General features: G+C 33.7%; 1 protein-coding gene across 3 annotated transcripts; it reads right to left on the reverse strand.

Annotated features, from left to right (window-relative positions):
• Positions 1–1,052: 1,052 nt before the first annotated feature.
• Positions 1,053–14,462, reverse strand: LOC145597775 (CRM-domain containing factor CFM3, chloroplastic/mitochondrial-like). 3 transcript variants are annotated; one of them, XM_081654019.1, is made up of 10 exons: positions 13,449–14,462; positions 12,146–12,581; positions 11,938–12,068; positions 8,313–8,666; positions 5,398–5,554; positions 4,982–5,274; positions 4,815–4,871; positions 2,807–2,884; positions 2,479–2,679; positions 1,053–1,616 (listed from the first exon to the last, which is right to left on the reverse strand). In XM_081654019.1, exons 1-9 carry the CDS (start codon positions 14,283–14,285, stop codon positions 2,548–2,550), a joined length of 2,475 nt encoding a protein of 824 aa, XP_081510145.1. In that variant the 5' UTR covers positions 14,286–14,462; the 3' UTR covers positions 1,053–1,616; positions 2,479–2,547. The 3 variants fall into 3 exon arrangements, with proteins under 3 accessions (XP_081510145.1, XP_081510146.1, XP_081510147.1); XM_081654020.1 differs by having other exon boundaries at positions 1,053–1,676; XM_081654021.1 differs by lacking the exon at positions 1,053–1,616 and adding an exon at positions 1,814–1,939.
• Between the last annotated feature and the right edge of the window lie 4,449 nt (positions 14,463–18,911).

Below are 18,911 nucleotides of genomic sequence, written 5' to 3' on the forward strand. Positions count from 1 at the left end.
TGTAAAAGTCAAATGGTGTCAACTAAAAAACGGTGGAAGTAATATTTTGATAACAAATTTAAATATTTGTTATTGCATAAATGCCATGATTCTTTATTAGTGTTTGAAAAAAAATATTGGGTCAAATAAGAAGTTTTTTTTTTAATAGCAAAAATATTTCATTAATTAAAAGTCATACGACATGTACAATAGAGATTCGACGTTAACAAATACATAAGATATTGAATCAAATAGAATCTTCCTTCATAAAAACTACGATCGTCGAGTAGATCTTGCACTGCGGAGCATCTCCCGCTTATATCGCTGAAAATTGCAGCGTTGTTGGAGAGACGATCTAACGATCCTTTGTAGCCGTGAGGATGTTTTCCTTCTGATTCATCTGTTCGTATTCAAAAACTTGATAACTTTTTCACCAACGAAATAATTTCACGACAATCCATTAGATCTGCTACCATGGATTCAAAACTAAGAAAATTCTCCCTCGAAAAAAGGAGATAACCCTTGTCTTTCGAAGGAGATCGAAAACCCTTTCTTTCGAAGGGAGAATTGTTCCTCCCAAAAGGAGGAAGCATTATTATAAACCTAAAAAAACAATAAAGAAACAAGGATTGGGGCTTTCCACCGATTAAAATCGATGGAAGCCCCTTCAAAATTCAACAATGGAGGCTAGGGTTTTGGAGAGAAAAAGGTGGTGAGAGAGGAGAGAGAATTTTTTGGGGTCAAATAAGAAGCTAGTATTATAATAATATGGTAAATAACTTGATTAAAAATTTAACAAATAGAAAAAGAAAAGAAAAAATAAAAAACTACTTTTGAAAGGAAAAAAAAGCACCAGAAAATGAATGACGCATATCATTCTCGACATCTACTTTAGTATTATGTTATTGATTGATTGATTATAAGCCCGTTATTACTTAAAAAAAAACTGCACAAAATTAAATTTAGTTTATTATTTTCTTAAAACTTAAAACTGAAATTGTCTTACAACTGAAAACTGAAATTAAAATTAAACTTGAAATTGAGACAAGTTCGATTTAAAATTATAAAAAAAATAATAATAATAATAATAATAAATAAATAAATAAATAAGACAAACCCAGTTGCTTGAGCATCTTTTATGCTCACCAAATCACCAAAGGTAAATTACAAAATTGAGAAAATGGATGATTAGGCTTTTAACTAATAGATTTGTGAATTTTGTGCACTTGCAATTTTCCAAAGGCACTCAGTGGTACAAATGCAGAATAGTTTATCTAAAAATATAGAATGATCTAAATTACAAAGGGAAGAAAATTAAATTTAGAAATCTAGTTTGTCTAAAAGTATAGAAGAAAATTAAATGACAAATTCACCAGGTATAGTCTCTCAACGATCTGGAAATAGATGGCTAGATGCAGGCAAATTGACTACTCGGTTTGCTTCACAGTAGGCAAATTCAAGGCTTGAGAATTGAGGCCAAGTATGTTACAGGATTCTATAAGATGACATCGAATACTCTCAAGTATTTAGTTGATATTGTGGAAGCCCTCATAAAATTGGTTTCACAGTGAATATGATCATAGAGGGATGCAGTAGATACAAGCAACCCGCTCAGCAATCTCCATGAAACACTTTTGCTGTAGATTTTAAAACAGACAGGAATCAAAATAGCATGATATTGTATCAATGTTAAGCACCTACAACAGCAAGGAAAGTTGTCAAAGATTTTTAATTTTATAGCAACATTAGCAGCAACAACTGCAATAACGAAAACTTGAAACGTCAGTAACAGAATAACATCCATAAGACCATAACCCCCCTGATTCTGTCAAAAATCCACTTCTGCTACCCCCCTCTCCCCTTTATTTTCCCCATAAAGAGTTCCTTGTGTTTGAAGATGCTTCCTATATCCAGGCTTCCTTGTCAGCTAGACTAGCAGCCTTGTGGAGAATGGATACCGCTGTACAGGGATAGAAGACCCAGATCAGATTATCAGACCCACTTGAGAAGCTTGGTTGGAGAATTAAGGTTGGCCTAGTGATTGGAGGCCCTCTTTCCACCCCTATGAGAGAGGATCGATACTCACCCCCAAGCAAGTGGGATCCCTAATTTTTCCCCCTACTTGCAAGGGACTTCTCCTTGCCCAAAACGAAAGGAAAAAAAATAATAATAAACTAAACTTGGAGAAGGTTGAACAAAGAAGAATTCAATAAATCAATTAAAAATAACGATCATGAGATAAATTTAGGCAAGCATGCCACAGGAAGCTAAATTACAAAAATGTACAAATCAGCGATGCTAGTACTGATTATCAAAGGCTTTATAACATAAAAGCCTCTCCACGACTCCTTGTATGATGAGATAAGTAGAATTAGTTGCTAAGACACAAAACGAAGCCAAAAATAATTTCCCAAGAAATAAACTAACCATTAAATGCACAGAAACATCAACTAAGAATTTCATGTGATAGGAAACCTAAGTTACAACATTCTCAATTACCTTAATTCGAGCCCCTTCATACAAGTCATCCAATAAGAAATTTAGCTTCGCAACTCTTCAACAGAAGGATTAATCCTGATCCTCAATACTTGCGAATTCATTGGAATCATCATCAGAATAATCAAAGTCATCATCAGATTCATTGAAGTCATCATCATCATCTTCCTCATCACCAGAATCTGTATTAATCATCGAGAGACCCTGCAACACAGGCAAAATATCGTAGATGAAGAATGTGAACTTATTATAAGAACTAACCCACTTACCCCGCTTTACTACCCCCACTCCCACCCAACCCCACCAAAACGGAGATGTAAAAATGTCTCACTTGGCTGATTTCTGAGTCTGAACCAAACTCAACATTAAAGCTGGAGTCCTTTGCATCTTCAGCAGATTTACTATCACCCTGTAGTTTAATAAGGGATTAGTCTAAAAATGTATATAACCAAAGCTGAATTTAGAAGACCTATAACTGTCACAAAAAATACAATAGAAAATCTGATAATCTTAAAATGAGTGCTTTAAAAGATTTGAATACCTATATATGTAACCCTTCTATCTTTTCCACCCAATCAAGTTCCAATAAGAACCAAGTCTAAAATGATAATTGAGAACCAATTTCATTCCTTAAAAGTAAAGCAAATAAACATACAAGTATTTAGTAGTAGTTCAAAAGTGTGTATATAGCAAACCTTTTTAACTACTGGTAACAAAACACATTGATAACCATTAAATTGAAGCATTTTTGACAACAAATTTCTAAATATCATAGATAAATTACTGTTTAAAACTAGTTTTCATTCATTTTGTTTCAAAATAAAACAAATAGATAAAATCCTATAAGTAACTAAACAGATATTTTTACTAGAATCAGAAATGATTTAAAAGTAAATGAAAATGATATAAAATTTAAGAAGTTTGTTATCAGTCTTAAAGTTACAAATTTACCATTAACAAAAGGAGAAACACCTTATTATTTGATTAAGATGATTTAAGGGCCCAAATTGATTCTTTGTTCACATAATGTTCCCCTAAGTTCGACTCAGTATTGTTCGTAAATATTAAGAGGGTGTAAATAAATAAAATGGATAAAGTAAGAGAGATGGAGTAAAAAGGTGAGTAGGTGTAAGAAAAAAGTAAGAGACTAAATTTTACATAAATAATACGAAGTAATATTAAATATTATATGCTGCAGAGAAACTTTTAAGTTATGTGGTGGTCATCAAAGGGCAAGAGGATCACAAGACCTTTTTCCTTAGCTGTTTGTTAAGTAATATTTATCATTCCTTTTCCTTCCTCACCCATGATTCACCACCTCCATCCTTTTCCCCTAGCTATCGACACCTAGTACACCCCAGCCACCCAAAACCTTTGAGATCACCAGCCCCTGAAACTTTACCCCAAGGTCTCCAACCACCATGAACTTAAGCTGTTACCTCTCAACCCCATTACCCCAACTACTAGCACCACCACTGAGTTGACCCACCAATTGGCCACCATTACCTCAACAAAACCCACCAACAACCACACAAACCATCACCATCATCATATCACCAGAACCAAAAAGTAAGCTAGAAGAAAAAGGATTTTGAGTAAAATGGGAAAAAGAAAATACTACTTTCATATTGATAATTATGGATTTCGATGGTTAATTCAACCATAAAAACTCTACATCTATTATTTTAATGGCCGAATTAGACCTCTAAATCCAGTGAGTAATACAAGTGAGTGCGATAACGTACTGCCAATGTTGAAGGAGGTCCTCGGTGACATGATAAAGAGGGAGGTAGGCAATGAGAAAAAGAAGATGGAGTTTATGGTGAGGGAAGAGAGAGGTAAAGATAGGATGATGGTGACTAGTGATTTGGTGAGGCTAGCGTTGACTGGTGAGTGAAGGAAGAAGAAAGAAGGGTTTATTAGTTACATTTTCATTTTTACAATCCGAACAACATATGATATCAAACGAAACATCTTTAACTATCCAGTTTCCTTCAATCCCTTTCCTAAACTCTCTCCCTTTCCCTTTCAAAAACAACCCCCCTAAATGTTAACATTTACAAAAGATCAATAATCTACGTATTAGCGTTCAGATCTTTTGATTTCTCAAACAACAATTATCACAGTATTTTTTAATGTTATGCAAAAAGAGCCTACAAGAACACTACATTTGTTTTTTAAAAAATAAATAAATAGAAGGCGCTGTTTTGTGTTGATAAAGCATTTGGTTTAATGATGGCATATTAGTAGTTTACAAAAATCTAAAATAGGTAACATATGCAAAAAGTAGATAACTAATGACCTCATGCTTACAGTTCATAAAGTTTATTGCTACTTACAGTGTTTTTCATCTGATCTATGTTACTCTCCAATTCAGCTATGTGCTGACTAAGGGCCTGCAAAATTTCATTACCACATGAACAAGAAAATTAATCAAAAAATTTCTGCAGAAATTATAAGATTTATAACTGTTAGGAAGGAGAAAACTGAAACATATGGATCAAACCTCATGCCGCTGCATCGCAATTGCACGTTTAAATGCTTTTGCTTTTGTCAATAGATTTCTTGGCCTCAAGCTAACAGGCCTCTGATAATTCTTTCCACGGTAATATATGATAGCATAACCTTTTGGCACCCGTTCTATAGCAACCAATATGCCACCACTCTCATACTCCAACAGTCTAGCTGTTTCCTCTACGAAGGCAAGGGTCTTCTGTTTGGTGATTAGCTTGACTAGTTCTCTATGTTTCCAATGCAAATGCATATTTTCAATAACACCATCAAAAATACCACGGACACCTACGCAATAATCACAACATATGACGAAAGCAATTTTTCTATGAAATACAGACTACATCTGATACTTGCTGAACGGCTTGACAGCAAACAAGACATCTTATGTATAAAATAAGGATTTCTCACCAAGAGGCAAGTATGCCTTCATGCTTAAGCCAATCCTGCGAAACGTAAACCTTTCCTCATCAGTGATTGTTTCCAGGTCATCAGATGGACCAACAGGTACCATTGATGCTTCTATTTTCGCTAACAACGTCTCTGCTCTGAGCTTTTTTGACTGGGCCTGGTCATGCATAGAAAATTAGAAAAAACATTAATATATATAGTTGTTAAAATTAGTAATTTAACCTTCAACATTGACGGAACATGTTCGTGTTGAGAGAGCCACAGAGTGCAACAACTTAAATTGGATCAATACAACCCCAAGGCTTTAATCAACTATTCAACTTAGCTAGTTGGCTTCCACAATATTGTTATTGTTATTATTGTTATTATCGCCATCATCATTGTTGTAATTGTTATTGTTATTGTTGTTTTCCTACTATTAGTATTACGACTCATCATCATCTATGAAGCATGTAAACATTAGGAGCCTTGTTTTTTGGGAATCTGGAGACCAGAAGAAATGCACATGAAAAGTCTTATGGCCTTGACTTATTACTTAGACTTGTATAATTTAATGCACAGAAAATTAGATGATTTCTTTTAGCTTTATTACTATGCACTTAAATCATTCTCTATATTATTTATAACAAAAATAAATACGAAGTAAATAACAATGAATCGATACAGATTATTGACTGTAGCATGATTTTGGAAAAAAAATGGATGATGAAAAATTGATCTAAAATATTTTAAAATAATCAACTACGGTTTTGCAGTTACTAATTTTGAGAAATCATGTTTTCTCATTTCCAACCCTGTGCTACATTTTAGCTGATTCATTAGGGAAGGAAGGTCACAATAACTTATTGAAGCCAAAACAAAGTAGGCACTATTTCATTTGAGTACAATATGAACTGTTCAAGCTCATTAATTATCAGGAAAAATAAATTACTGGCTTTTCAAAACTAAAAGACTATAAACAAGAACGATCTACAAATGGAACCCTACATAATACATAATGAATATCATAGACCGGTGCTGTCATATATCAATGGTATGTAACACAACATTAAAATGGACCTAGATAGGTCAAGGGGCACACCACATAACCACTAGGAACCTGTAATGAACTGATCTTACTGATAACTTACGCAAATAACACTAAAAAAACAGAGAAAGATTGGTTTTTTGATTAAACTAGATAATCTGATTTTTGTAAATTGCTTGAATAAGAAGAAATAATAAAGATGGGAACTTTAATATTTATTGATAATGTTGGAAGGGTTACAAAATGATAAGGTTAATAGCTTTAGGCTATCACTCTCGAACAATGGCTTGAGGCCATGACTCTTCTAAGGTTTCCCTTCAATACACATTTCTGCCTACCAATTTTCTTCCCCCCCCCCCCCCCCCCTCTATTTATACTAAGGACTATCAGCCTAGTAAACTAATATTACTAGAATACCCATACTACCCCTCCTTAGGTGGTCTATTACAAAACCATGGCATTTCAGTACAATGTACAAACACATAAAACACGATCAGTGAGCACCAACAATCTTATTAAAACAATAAGAATGCATAGGAGCGAAGAGTAGAACTCGAGCTCATAACTAAACCAACCGATGCAATATTAGACACACACTCTTGATTACCAATAGAAGCTTAGACACTTTAAATTGAAATAGAGGTGGGTGAATAAATAATCACACTCCACCACTAAAAAAGTACCATGAAAAGAATGATATAAGGCTTTAGATGCAATTACATTTACAATATTCTAAGGCAAAAACATTTGGTTTAGAGAAAATGGCCTTGGAAGAGTTAGAACTGCAAATAAATTAGTATAAAGTTAATAGTACTTGATAATTGAGTTGTCTAAACTATAGATTTGAACCAAATCAAATGAACTATGAGTAATCCGTCCTACTCCAGCACAATCGGCCACAAAAAGGTGTTAGGAATCAATACTATATACTAAAAGACACATCAGCAATGACACGTGTCATTTCCTGGTGTGTCCCTTATATTTTTTTAAAAAAAAAAAATTAAAAATCCATATAAAAAACAAATTTTATACATAAATAAAAGATTTTATGCGTTTTTAATTTTTTATATTTATTGTCAACTATAAACTTAAGTATAAAACAATTTTCTTATTTACATAAATAAAATATTTGATGTATGCATGTATCCTTCCACAATACAGTATATAGTCAAATGCATATTTTAGAATATTTGTTTGGCAAATAGGCTATTTTATAATCCATTATAATATTTACATATGTAAATTTACTTATACAATGTTAATTTAAAATTAATCATTAAAAAACTCCGTGAATGGCACGGGGTCTAACCTAGTCGATGACTAAAGGCAAAATTACAAAGAACTAGTAAAGTAGAGAAGAATATTAACAAATGTGATATTATCTCATATCTTCACAAAATATTCAGACCTTTTACTCATATCAAACTAATATGAAATTATATCTTAAATCATTGTCAGCTTTTGAATGCACCAAATTAAATCTGATCCGTCCATTTTTCTATAAACAAAAAACAAAAGCGCTTTAAAATTAAAAATCACATTCCCTAACATCTCGTACAAACATCTCCTATATCTGTTAGTTTAATTTTTCTAGGTATACATAGAGGTTTAATACATAGAATACTTACTCAAGACACAGAGTAAAGCCAATTCAATGCCCACTTACAATTTAAATTTCAAAAGATGACATGTTTATAAGATGAAGGGATAAATACCTTCACTGAGAAGCAAAACTGATGCTATATGCGACTTGCACAAAGATCACAGAGTTCATGCCTCTTAGACAGCTAATATAATATGAGCCAAAATGTGATTTATTGCATCTTTTGCAATCCAGCTTTTAAATATGCAGTCTAGTCAGCCTTATAAGAGAGATTAGAATGCTTACCAGAGCTAATTTATGCTCAACTCGCTTGACCTCTTTCACACTTTTAGCAGTAGAAGCTTCTTCTATCATCTTTTTTCGTTCTTCAGCTGATATTTCTCTGCCCCATCTGGCTTGGGCTTCATAGAACTCAGCGAGTGTACCAGCAGGGGCATCCTCAGCTTCATCTTTAGCTTCATAAGAGCTAGATGCCACATATGATCCAATTCGTGCAGTTTCTTCAGCATCTTGGATCTTTTTTGTGAGTTCCTGTCTTTCCAAAACAGCAGAAGCGACACTACGTGGAAGGAAATCTTTTCCACGATATATAACAATAAAAAACTTGTTTCGCAGTAACAAGGTGCCTCCTGTGAGTGCCTGCAGCACGACCAATGAGCCAATAAACCAATGAGCTGTGAATTAAGAGAGTTTAAACCTCAATAATGGAAGAAATTAGGGAAGAAGAAGATACAATTGATTAGTAACTGATGTACAGAAATTAAGAGTGATAATTTAACTTTCAAAATTTGGATTCTCTTCCATTTTAGCTTAACTAAGCTTACCCAACATACTCAATCAACATTTAACTTACTAATCCCTTCCTAATCTTCTCTTATTTAGAGTATACTTCTCTAAATAACTCTCATATCTTCCTCCACAAGACACTCCTAGCTGGATTATATTGCACTAGCCAGTATACCCCTTTCCCTATACCAGTTTATTGCACAATGATGCAACAATGAAGAGTATATGAAAAGAGACCCTAATATCAAAAGGAAGAAATATAGTACATAGAGGACATTCTACCCAGCATCCCAGCCTGGCAAGAGGTGTTATGATTTATGAACTAACCTTTCAACCAAATAGGTTGTTTTCACTCTTTTAGAGCTTTTTTTCACTGTCTATGGCAGCAAAAGCAATGGCCCATGTGAGATAAAATGACTGGAATTCTGAACTGAAGATTAAAAGATCTCTGAGGGAAACTGAAAAAGATCATTGGCATTCATAGTAGAATTGTTTAACGCTTTAAACACATATAAACCAATAAGTTCAATCTAAAAACAACCCAACTTTAGTCTAGTCCCATAAGATATAGGGGGCAAACCACAAACCAATTCATAACAAAATCAATTTATCAAAGGGATTATGTAGGAAATTACAAGGCAACAATTAACAGCAAGTGATTTTCGTTCTTTCACAGTAATTTATTAAAGACCATCAATTCTATTGCACTACTGTAGCAAAGACTTATGCTTGAAATATTTTATCTGAAGGTGGAGGATAATTAAATTGAATGATCCACTAAAGGGAAAAAAGATAGCTAACAGTAACGTAGAACACCACTGCTAATTAACTTATCATTCTTGAGGTGCTTTATGCCTTTAAATGATTAATCATTTTTTTCTACAGCCCCTACCTTCTACTAATGGTTTGTAATTTGCGGCATATTTGTACAGTTGCACTACATATCTATCATGATGCTCTCCAAATATAAATTAATTCATTCAGCATATAAATACATTCCCTTAGTGTTCTTCCATCACACTGACGTACTGAACAGCTTCCTTAGGTCTTTCCCAAAGTTCCTTTTTGTGATAAAAAAAAATTATAATCAAGACAAAAGTATTATTACCATAAAACCATCAACTTTACGAGGAAATATGCCACTTCAATTAGAAAAGAGAACTTTCTCATTAATCTCTCAAGTTTTAATAACATAAACATAAACTCTCTCTCACATTCTGACCCAATTACTAGAACAGACATGTCTTGCTTTGGTATCATTCTTCAGTGCTTCCAGTCTTGCTATGGAAACAGATAGCTCAACTGTTACGATTTACTCTGACAAAACTAGGCCTGTACAAAACTATCCGAGAATCCGAAAATCTGATAATCCGAAAAAGCGGATATCGGATGCGGATTTGGATATTAATTTTCAGAATTTCGGATATCCGATATCCGAAAGATATCCAAAATATAAAGCCTAAAATAATATAATTTTTAAATTGTTCATATAAAACTAACCTTGTATTATTAACTTATTGTAATATTCTTAATATATTTGATGATAATATTAATTGCAAAAGGACTACTATTTTTGTTAAAATATTTTGTACAACTTAGCGATAAAAAAACGGTAAAATTAGTGAAATTTAGAAAGTAATCATAACAATTTTACTTAATATTGGATAATGGATATCCGAAGCATCCGATCCGAAAATTTTGGATATCCGAATATCGGATATCCGAATTTTTCAAATCGGATTTGGATATCAATTTTTGATATCCGAGTCTTCGGATATCCGATCCGAAATCACATTTCGGATCGGATATCCGATCCGTGAACAGGCCTAGCCAAAACTGCACCTTTCCGAGAAACACTGAGGCTATCTATAAGATATAGTTATGTGGCAATCACTCTAGCATACCTGGCCTTTGATAGAGATAAAATCTGGATCATCACCCTGTTTTCTGAAGGCATATGTCATTCTAGGGAGCCACACATAATGTCTCAACCCTCCCCCTCATACTTTACAAAAAAAAAAAAAAAAAAAAAAAAAAAAAAAAAAAAAAAAAAAAAACTGTAATAAATAAAACCCAGTTCTACTTGTAAGAAGACAGCATCCTATAACATTAAGTACCATTATATCAAACTCCCAGCTCCAAGAATCTACAATAACTTTGACTTGCATCGCAATGGTGCTACCATATAGCGATTGAACTACTCCCCTTGTTCGCCAATAATCCTCATATATTCCTTTCTAGGATGTCCACAAAAAAACTTCATATTACTTGATACAAAAAAATTTCCTACTCAACCCATGTAAAGTGGACCCTTACACTAGCTCTCTTTCTCTCTCACCCACCCACCAAACTAAATTCCTTAATACCCGTGTCCAAATCTACCAGGACGATTATTTGAAAACAGAGGGAGAAACATCTATTTGAATTTTGCCAATTTTTTAGCAAGTTCAATCCGTTGTGTGATGGTTTTCAAAGCATACCGCTCATGCATTGTCATGCTGCTCATTGCTCAGTATATAGAAGTTCAGAGTTTTGTTCCACATAGGCATAACATTATGTACAATGCACAGAAACCTATATATCCTAGTCCATCAAAATTTAACACATCCTTGCACTGTACAGCTAAACCTAGTCATTTATACACAAATTATCACAACTGCACCCAAAATTGCTGCTAGTTAGTTCTCACCCTTGCAAATAAAATAAAAGAAACAGCATGGTATCTTTGTGTTTTGTCGTGGTTAGATCATGTCCAAGATCAAAAGGATTACCAGTAGCAATTTTTAATCATAAAGCCCTTCAATGACAATATGTTTACTAAGGTTTAGAAGTCTACATATCTAATGCACAAAATTATTTGAAATCATACATTGTAAAAGGCCAGTCTTTGAGTAAATCGTACCATCACAGCAGTATATATTTAAGCATTGTTCACTTAAAATTCTCTAATTGGAAGTATAATTCTTCTTCAGCAAGGAAGAAAATCAGTTGCAACAAGTACATAGCTGTAGAATTATTGAAGCAATAAACAGATGCATAATCACACAGAGCAAACTCACTGAAATGACTATTATTAGAAGAAAAGGCAAATAAAGAAAATTTAAGAAATGAGAAAGAAAAGTGCCTTCAACTCCTCTGACATCAGCTCATTGTTAGTGTTCTGAATTCCTCGTTTTACAGCAATCTTTGCAACTAAACTCTTTTCCCAAAGCTTAATTATAGCAGCTGCCAAGCCCTGATGATGTCTATTTCTACCTTCACATACCAGAATAATATTGACGTCATATAATGGAGGAGATATTAATAAGCACTAAAGAAGGGATAATCCATACCAAGAGCAAAATGACAAGGAAGTGACTTGGCTAGTTTCCGTAATGTGGTCAACTCAGCATTAGTCACTGCCAACCGCATCCCGGTTGGGAGTAACCTCAATGGTGGCTTGAAACCAGGAACTGTTTGAGGAAGCAAATCACCATCAACCGGAAGAATTCCAGTACCCCACCAATCAACAAATCGAGGCCCCAAACAATCAAGAAGTTCATTGTATTCAACTTCCTCAGCTGTCAGATTCCTAGACTGTTCCAGAGCTTTTACTTGTGGTGAAATAGTTTCTAACGATGTACCAGCGGCATTACCATTATTTACTGCAGCTATATTTACAGATGATGCATCTGCCTTTGATTTAGGTAGGGGCCCTTCATAGTTCTTTCCACGGTAAACCACCATAACACTTCCCGATCTCCATATGACTAAACCCCCAGTTCGGCGCTGTTCAAGAAAAAATAGTTAATTTGAATAAAAACAACTTTCCTGCCATTAATAAGTAAACACACCACCAGTACTTGATTTTAAGCAGCATATTTATAATAAAAAAGATTTCCTATTGCATATATGGACATTAAACCAATATCTTTTGTATCTAGAAACTCTGAGAAGTCCAACTTAGTATAAAGGCCAAAGAAGAACTGTTATTTTATGTCTTGTGCATTTTAGGATCACAATGAGTCAACGGCAACCATTTATGTTGAAAATATGTTTCAACACCATAAACTTACAACAAACAATACCAACAAGCTTTAATTAGAAGATACAAGCGTATAGCAAGCAGGTTCAGTACACATGCAGTATTGAACACACAAGCGCCTATGTAATAGGTGTATAAGATAAAAGGCATATCTTGAGAATGTAAGCAAGCAAGTTTAGTACACATGCGGTATTGAACACACAAGTGCCTAGGCGAAAAACCTGCCAACCTCTTCCTTCTGTTACTGCTTAATACAAAGTTCGTAGATTATAACAATGTGCTCCACACCGTGATAAACAACCATGTGCAACAAGCATACATGACAAAAATGACTTGTGAGACAAACAAGCAACTTCCACTCTCTTAGTTTGAGTTCTCAGGCCATCCCAACCCTCAGCTTAACCTCAAGAACCATCAATTATTACTACTATGACTACGAAAGAATGAAACTAGTCAGTCCCAGTAAGTGTTATCATTAGTTATGTGAAGCAAACATAATCAACATATGCACAAAATCAGGAGTCCGCGAATAACATACAGTGGCTATTTATCTAAACCAAACAAGAACAAATTACTGAAGCATTATGTTCTAAGCTGAAAGTTCAATATACCTCCACAAGAATGTGGGCAGTCTTCATATCATGAGCTAAATCTTCATGAAATCTCAACCTAACCAACTCCTTTTTTTTCCATTTTGTATGAATCTTCTCCAACACAGCCTGAGTAAGTCCAGCTTTAGGCACATTAACTTTATCCCTCAATACCATCCCTTGCCCTCTCAATATCTTCAACTCCGATTCCTCAATCGTCAAATCAGCCAATGTATTCCCTCTAACAACCCGTTTCGCCTTCTTCTCACTCACTCTCACCTCCCTAACTACACCCACATCCTCCTCCTCCTCCTCCTCCCTCTCCCAAGGCAACAACCCATAATCACTCCTTTTCTCTTCTTCAACCAACATAGTATCATTCCTAATCCAATCCCTCTTCAACAAATCCCCCAATTTCTCCTCCTCCCTAAAACCCTCCTCATCCAAATCACTCATATCCTCATCATCTGATTCCAAACCCAAACTCCTCAACCTATTTACAATCCTCTCAATTGCACTCTTCCCTTTACTCTCCACAATTCTACTCCCTTTACTAGAATTACCAAACTCAGCATCATGCTGAACAGTTGATGGGTCAATTGAAGGCCATTTCTTGATCCAAGGAGCTGAATTAGGGGTTTTAGAAGGGTTTTGGGAAGAATTTGAATGTGGGTTTTTGTGGGTTTGTGTAGTTTTGAGAGAAGAAAAGGTAATTGGGATAGAAAAACAATGTTTAGGAGATTTGAAGATTGAAGAAGGGGAAGAAGAAGAGTGTGAGCAGGAGAAAGGGAGGGTATTGCGCAATGGTAATTCAGATAACTTGGCTGTTGTAAATGCCATTCTTTTGTGGATGTACATTTGAATTTTGAAGTTGAGTTATACAAGTGATAGTATTAGTAGTAGAGGTTTCATCATACACAACAACAAGTAGAACGAAGAAGGAAGCAGAGGAAAATGGCGGTTTCAAGTTTGAGGAAGATGATAAGATTGTTGGGTAATTTAGCAACGAGACATCCTTTAACGAATTGGGCTGGTCCTCCAATTATTTTTTTTTATTTATATATATATATATATATATTAGGAAACTAGTATGACTAAAGATGGGTATCGTGTCGTGTCGTCGTGGGCTGTGCTTGGCCGTGCCGGGGTGGGGCTCGTGTCGTGCCGTGCCGTGCCAAGTTTTGGCACACCCTAGCCCACTGCACAGCATGGCCCACGTGCTTGGCGGGCCGTGCCACGGGCCATCACGATTTATTAATTATTTTTATTTTTTAAAGTATATATTATACAAAATCGATATATATAATGATATATTATAAAAATAACGTGTCAACAGGTCGTACCGGCGGGCCGTGTCGGCATGCCGATGATCGTGCCCGAGTCGTGCCGTGCCAATTTTCAAAATTTGTGTTCACGGCACGGCCCACAAGTGGGCCGCCGTGCCGATGGTCGTGCCGTGCTGGGCCGTGCCGGAATCGTGCCGGCACAGCCCATGCCCACCTTTAAGTATGACTATGTCCGAAAATTATTCTTAACAATTTAAAAAAGAGGCAACAAACGATAATGACAAATAAGGAAGTAAACTTATAACAGGATATAATAGTCCGAAAATTCTTATGCTGATTTTGTAACCTGAATTCGAGCTATAATCAATCGTAGCCCCGCACAACTGGAGACCAAATTAAACACAAACAACACCTTGTCTTTCGAATGAGTTCGAAAAACCTTGTCTTTCGAAAGAGATCGAAACAACCTTGTCTTTCGAATAAGACAAACACTTTCTTTCGAGGGAAACATTATTATAACCTGAGAAACAAGTAAAAACTTAAGGGAAACAAATATTGGGGCTTTCTACTTGTGAAATCCGATGGAAGCCCCTTCGAAATTAACAATAGAGGCTAAATCGAGTTTAAGAGAGAGAAGAGAATTATCTAAAACTTTTAAAAGGTAGGAGTTCGAGTAGTTTTGAGGAAGCCCTAAATTATCTAAAACTTTTTAAAACTCCACGCATAAAGAAATAGAGCAAATAATAAAATACGAAGGGAGTACATAATTATATAGAGTAAATTGTAAATACAGTCTCTAAACGTTATATTGTAATAGGAAAAATTCACTTTAATAATCCCAACTTTGGTTGATTTATATTGAATATTCCCAAATTTCAATTATTATCAAATAATCCCAACTTTGACATGTATTTTCCTTAAGCGGTCCTAATTACTTTAACACGTGGCATCATTAAGGGGTTAAAAAAATTCAAATAATAAAACAAAATCAAATAAGAAATAAAATTAAATAAACCCTTCCAACCACCCTTCCCCTAGCCCAGCCCGAAACAACTTTTGCCAGAAACCTCCCCTTTCCTCTACCACCGGAAACAACCTCGTTCCCCATCCTTACCCTCGAAATCGACAAGTTTTCCCACCCCATGCCCACGAAATCGCCATGTATTTTGCGAAACCCTTTACCTTAAAAAGATATAGTGAGGCGGGTGCTGAAATGTGTTGCATGAAAAGGAGGGGTCAAAATCTAGAATGGGGAAAGGGATCGATATCAAAGGTGGGGGAAGGGGGGGAGAGGAAAGGGGAAGCCGGAATTTAGGACGAAAGGGGAGGGGGTTGGAATCAAGAGGGATGAGATAGGAAGGGAGGGGGTTGGTTATTTCCAGTGAGGAGGGTAAGGTTGGTAGGTGGTTGGGAAGAAGGGCTGTTCTTTTGTTTTTTATTTTTTTGACCAATAAATATGACATGTGAAAATCATTTTTAAAAAAAAGTTTTACATGTTCATCAAGTTACCGGTCATCCAGGCCTAGTAGAAGAAAACTTATATCAAAGTTCAAATTATTAGATATTAATAGAAAGTTGAGATTATTCAAAGTAAATTGCCCAAATTTGGGATTATTTTAAGTGAATTTTTTCTCCTGATTATTACTTCCTTCATTCCCTTAATATTGCAATGATTAATACGAAGTGTTTTAAAAGGTTTTACAAATGTTGCAACATTTCTCTACTTGCACATGTTTTCTCTCTCTTCACATGGGACCTTATCATTGTTCCTCTCTATCTCTCTCCTCTTCTTAAAATTTGTGACCAACCCCCATGTTGCAATATTAGAGTATAGCAATGGGCAAAGACAATGATAGTCATCATACTATGGCCTTGTTTGGTAAATGGCTTTTGGTTGGCTTTTTGCTTTTGGCTTTTTCTCTTGGTCAAACAGCCAAAATACATGTTCGGTAAATGACTTTTTAGCTAGCTGAAAAGCCGGCTTTTCCGGCAAAAACAAAAAGCTAGTCTTACTAGACTAGCTTTTTGGTATAAGCTTTTGGCTTTTCATTAATCAAATTACTTTTTATCCTTGATTAATACAGTAATTAATAATTAATAGTTAATAATTAGTGATTAGTGATTAGTGATTAGTAATTAGTAATTATTAATTATTAATTAGTAATTAGTAATTAAAAATTAATCATTTATCATTATCAATTAATAATTAATAGTTAATTATAATAGTTAATAGTTAATAGTTAATAGTTAATAATTAATAATTAATAATTAATAATTAATAATATGTTTTTAATTAATACTTAATAATTAAAAATTAGAAATTAAGACTTAGTAATTAATGATTAGTCATTGATAATTATTAATTAATAAATAATAGTTAAAAATGTTTTTTGACAAAATATTATTTTATAATTAATGATTAATAATTAATAATAGTAGTCAATAATTAATAATTAGTAGTTTATAATTAATAATTAGTTAAATTTAGTACTTTATAATTAATAGTTACATTAGTAATTAGTAATTATTAGTACTTAATAATTAAAAAGTTAGTAATTAACAATAAAAATTAGTAATATATAATTAATAATTAGTAAATAATAATTATTTTTTATATTTAATAACTAGTAGCCAGTAGTAATTAATAATTAGTATTTTGTATTAGTAATTAATAATTAAAATTAGTAACTTGTAATTAGTAATTAATAATACTAATAATAAATAAATAAATAAGAGCACATAATAATGTTCTTTAAGGTCATTTTGCATATTTACAGCCAACAGCTAACAAGTAATTTTACCAAACATATTTGCATACAACAAATGATCAAACAACCACAACAAATAACCAATACTAACAGCCAATCAAACAAGGCAAGTTAAACAGCCAACTATCAATTGCCAAACAAGGCCTATATTTAATTAACATTTCTCTCTTCCACCTCACTCATGTCCAAACCCCCTACCCACTTATAGATAGCCATATACTTCCGCTAGTTGCCCTACAAATTCATGGGTGTAGATTTTCTCTTTCCTACTTTTACTCTACCCATCCACTTATAATTACTTTATAATAATTGTTTAAAACATGTAATTAATATTACTTAAAAATATTAATTAATTATAAATGTAAATTTATAATTTATCTATCTATTCTATATATTGAAAATCGTTCCTAATTAAGGATACATGTCACATGTCACCTCTTTCTTCCATAAATAGAATGCCACATCACCCAATCCAATTAGAAATATGAATACCGCATCAATTAAAAAGTTTTTTGTCAAGAATTGAACTTGGGTCCATTGAGAAACAAGAGCAAATACAAGTTGATCTTCTATATTATGTAAATCTAGAGGGTAACTTGTCTTTTTCTTCATTATTAAGGGGCAGTCTTGATATTTATCACGTCTGACAATCATGTGACACTTAAGCATGTGTAGTTACTTGACAGAGACTAGGGAGTTAGTTTGAAGACTTTGAACAAGTGTGACTTCCGTTTTCTTGTCTTAAATAATTTCCCATTTTACTAGTTCTATAAAGGCATACTACTATACTATATAGGAATATGGACAATGTTAAATGTATTAATTATGGATAGAGTGCTAATTATACACATACTTACTATAGCGATAAAGTTACTTTGTATAAAAATTTCGACCACCACATAAAATACAGTACTTCTTATGATATTATTCATGTACTTACAATTTAAACCAATTTAATTTAGCACTATCAAAACGCGCGATTTGATAGTACAATTTGACTTTGGGATGAAACAATTATGGTTTAAAATGGGTCGTTTTGAAACTAGGTTATAAGCGGGATTTGACTGGTTAGCAAGCTTTGTTTTATATCAAGTCGAGGTTTCATCACTTCATTTTCAAGCATCGGATCATATACAAATTTTTATTGAATCTATCATATTATGTTTCAAGATTAGTTATACTCATCTTGCTAGTTTAATTTATTAGATTATTTACATTTATAAGGTATCGTTGTTTCATTATTAAGTTGTTATCAACTTCTTATTTGATCGTTTTAGAGACATAAATATTTAAGCATACTTAGATTTCAAATCCTTTCAACGTTATTTTAGTATCTCCTTCATAGTCCATACATTTAGATCAAGATAAGATTATATTGAGGTCAACATTTTATTAAAGATTGAATCATTTTTTCTCATGGAGCTGGGAAT

The sequence above is a fragment of the Chenopodium album genome, chromosome 20, assembly GCF_948465745.1.
Source record: "Chenopodium album chromosome 20, dcCheAlbu1.1, whole genome shotgun sequence".
In the NCBI taxonomy this organism is placed as follows: domain Eukaryota; kingdom Viridiplantae; phylum Streptophyta; class Magnoliopsida; order Caryophyllales; family Amaranthaceae; genus Chenopodium; species Chenopodium album.

Bases quoted from the DNA above. Each gene is read 5' to 3' on its own strand.
- LOC145597775 (XM_081654019.1), bottom strand. From the start codon at position 14,285: ATGTACATCCACAAAAGAATGGCATTTACAACAGCCAAGTTATCTGAA. The intron at 5,555-8,312 runs GTAAGCATTCTA...ATGCATGACCAG, and splicing joins TTGAGCATAAATTAGCTCTG to GCCCAGTCAAAAAAGCTCAG. The intron at 5,275-5,397 runs GTGAGAAATCCT...ATTATTGCGTAG, and splicing joins GAAGGCATACTTGCCTCTTG to GTGTCCGTGGTATTTTTGAT.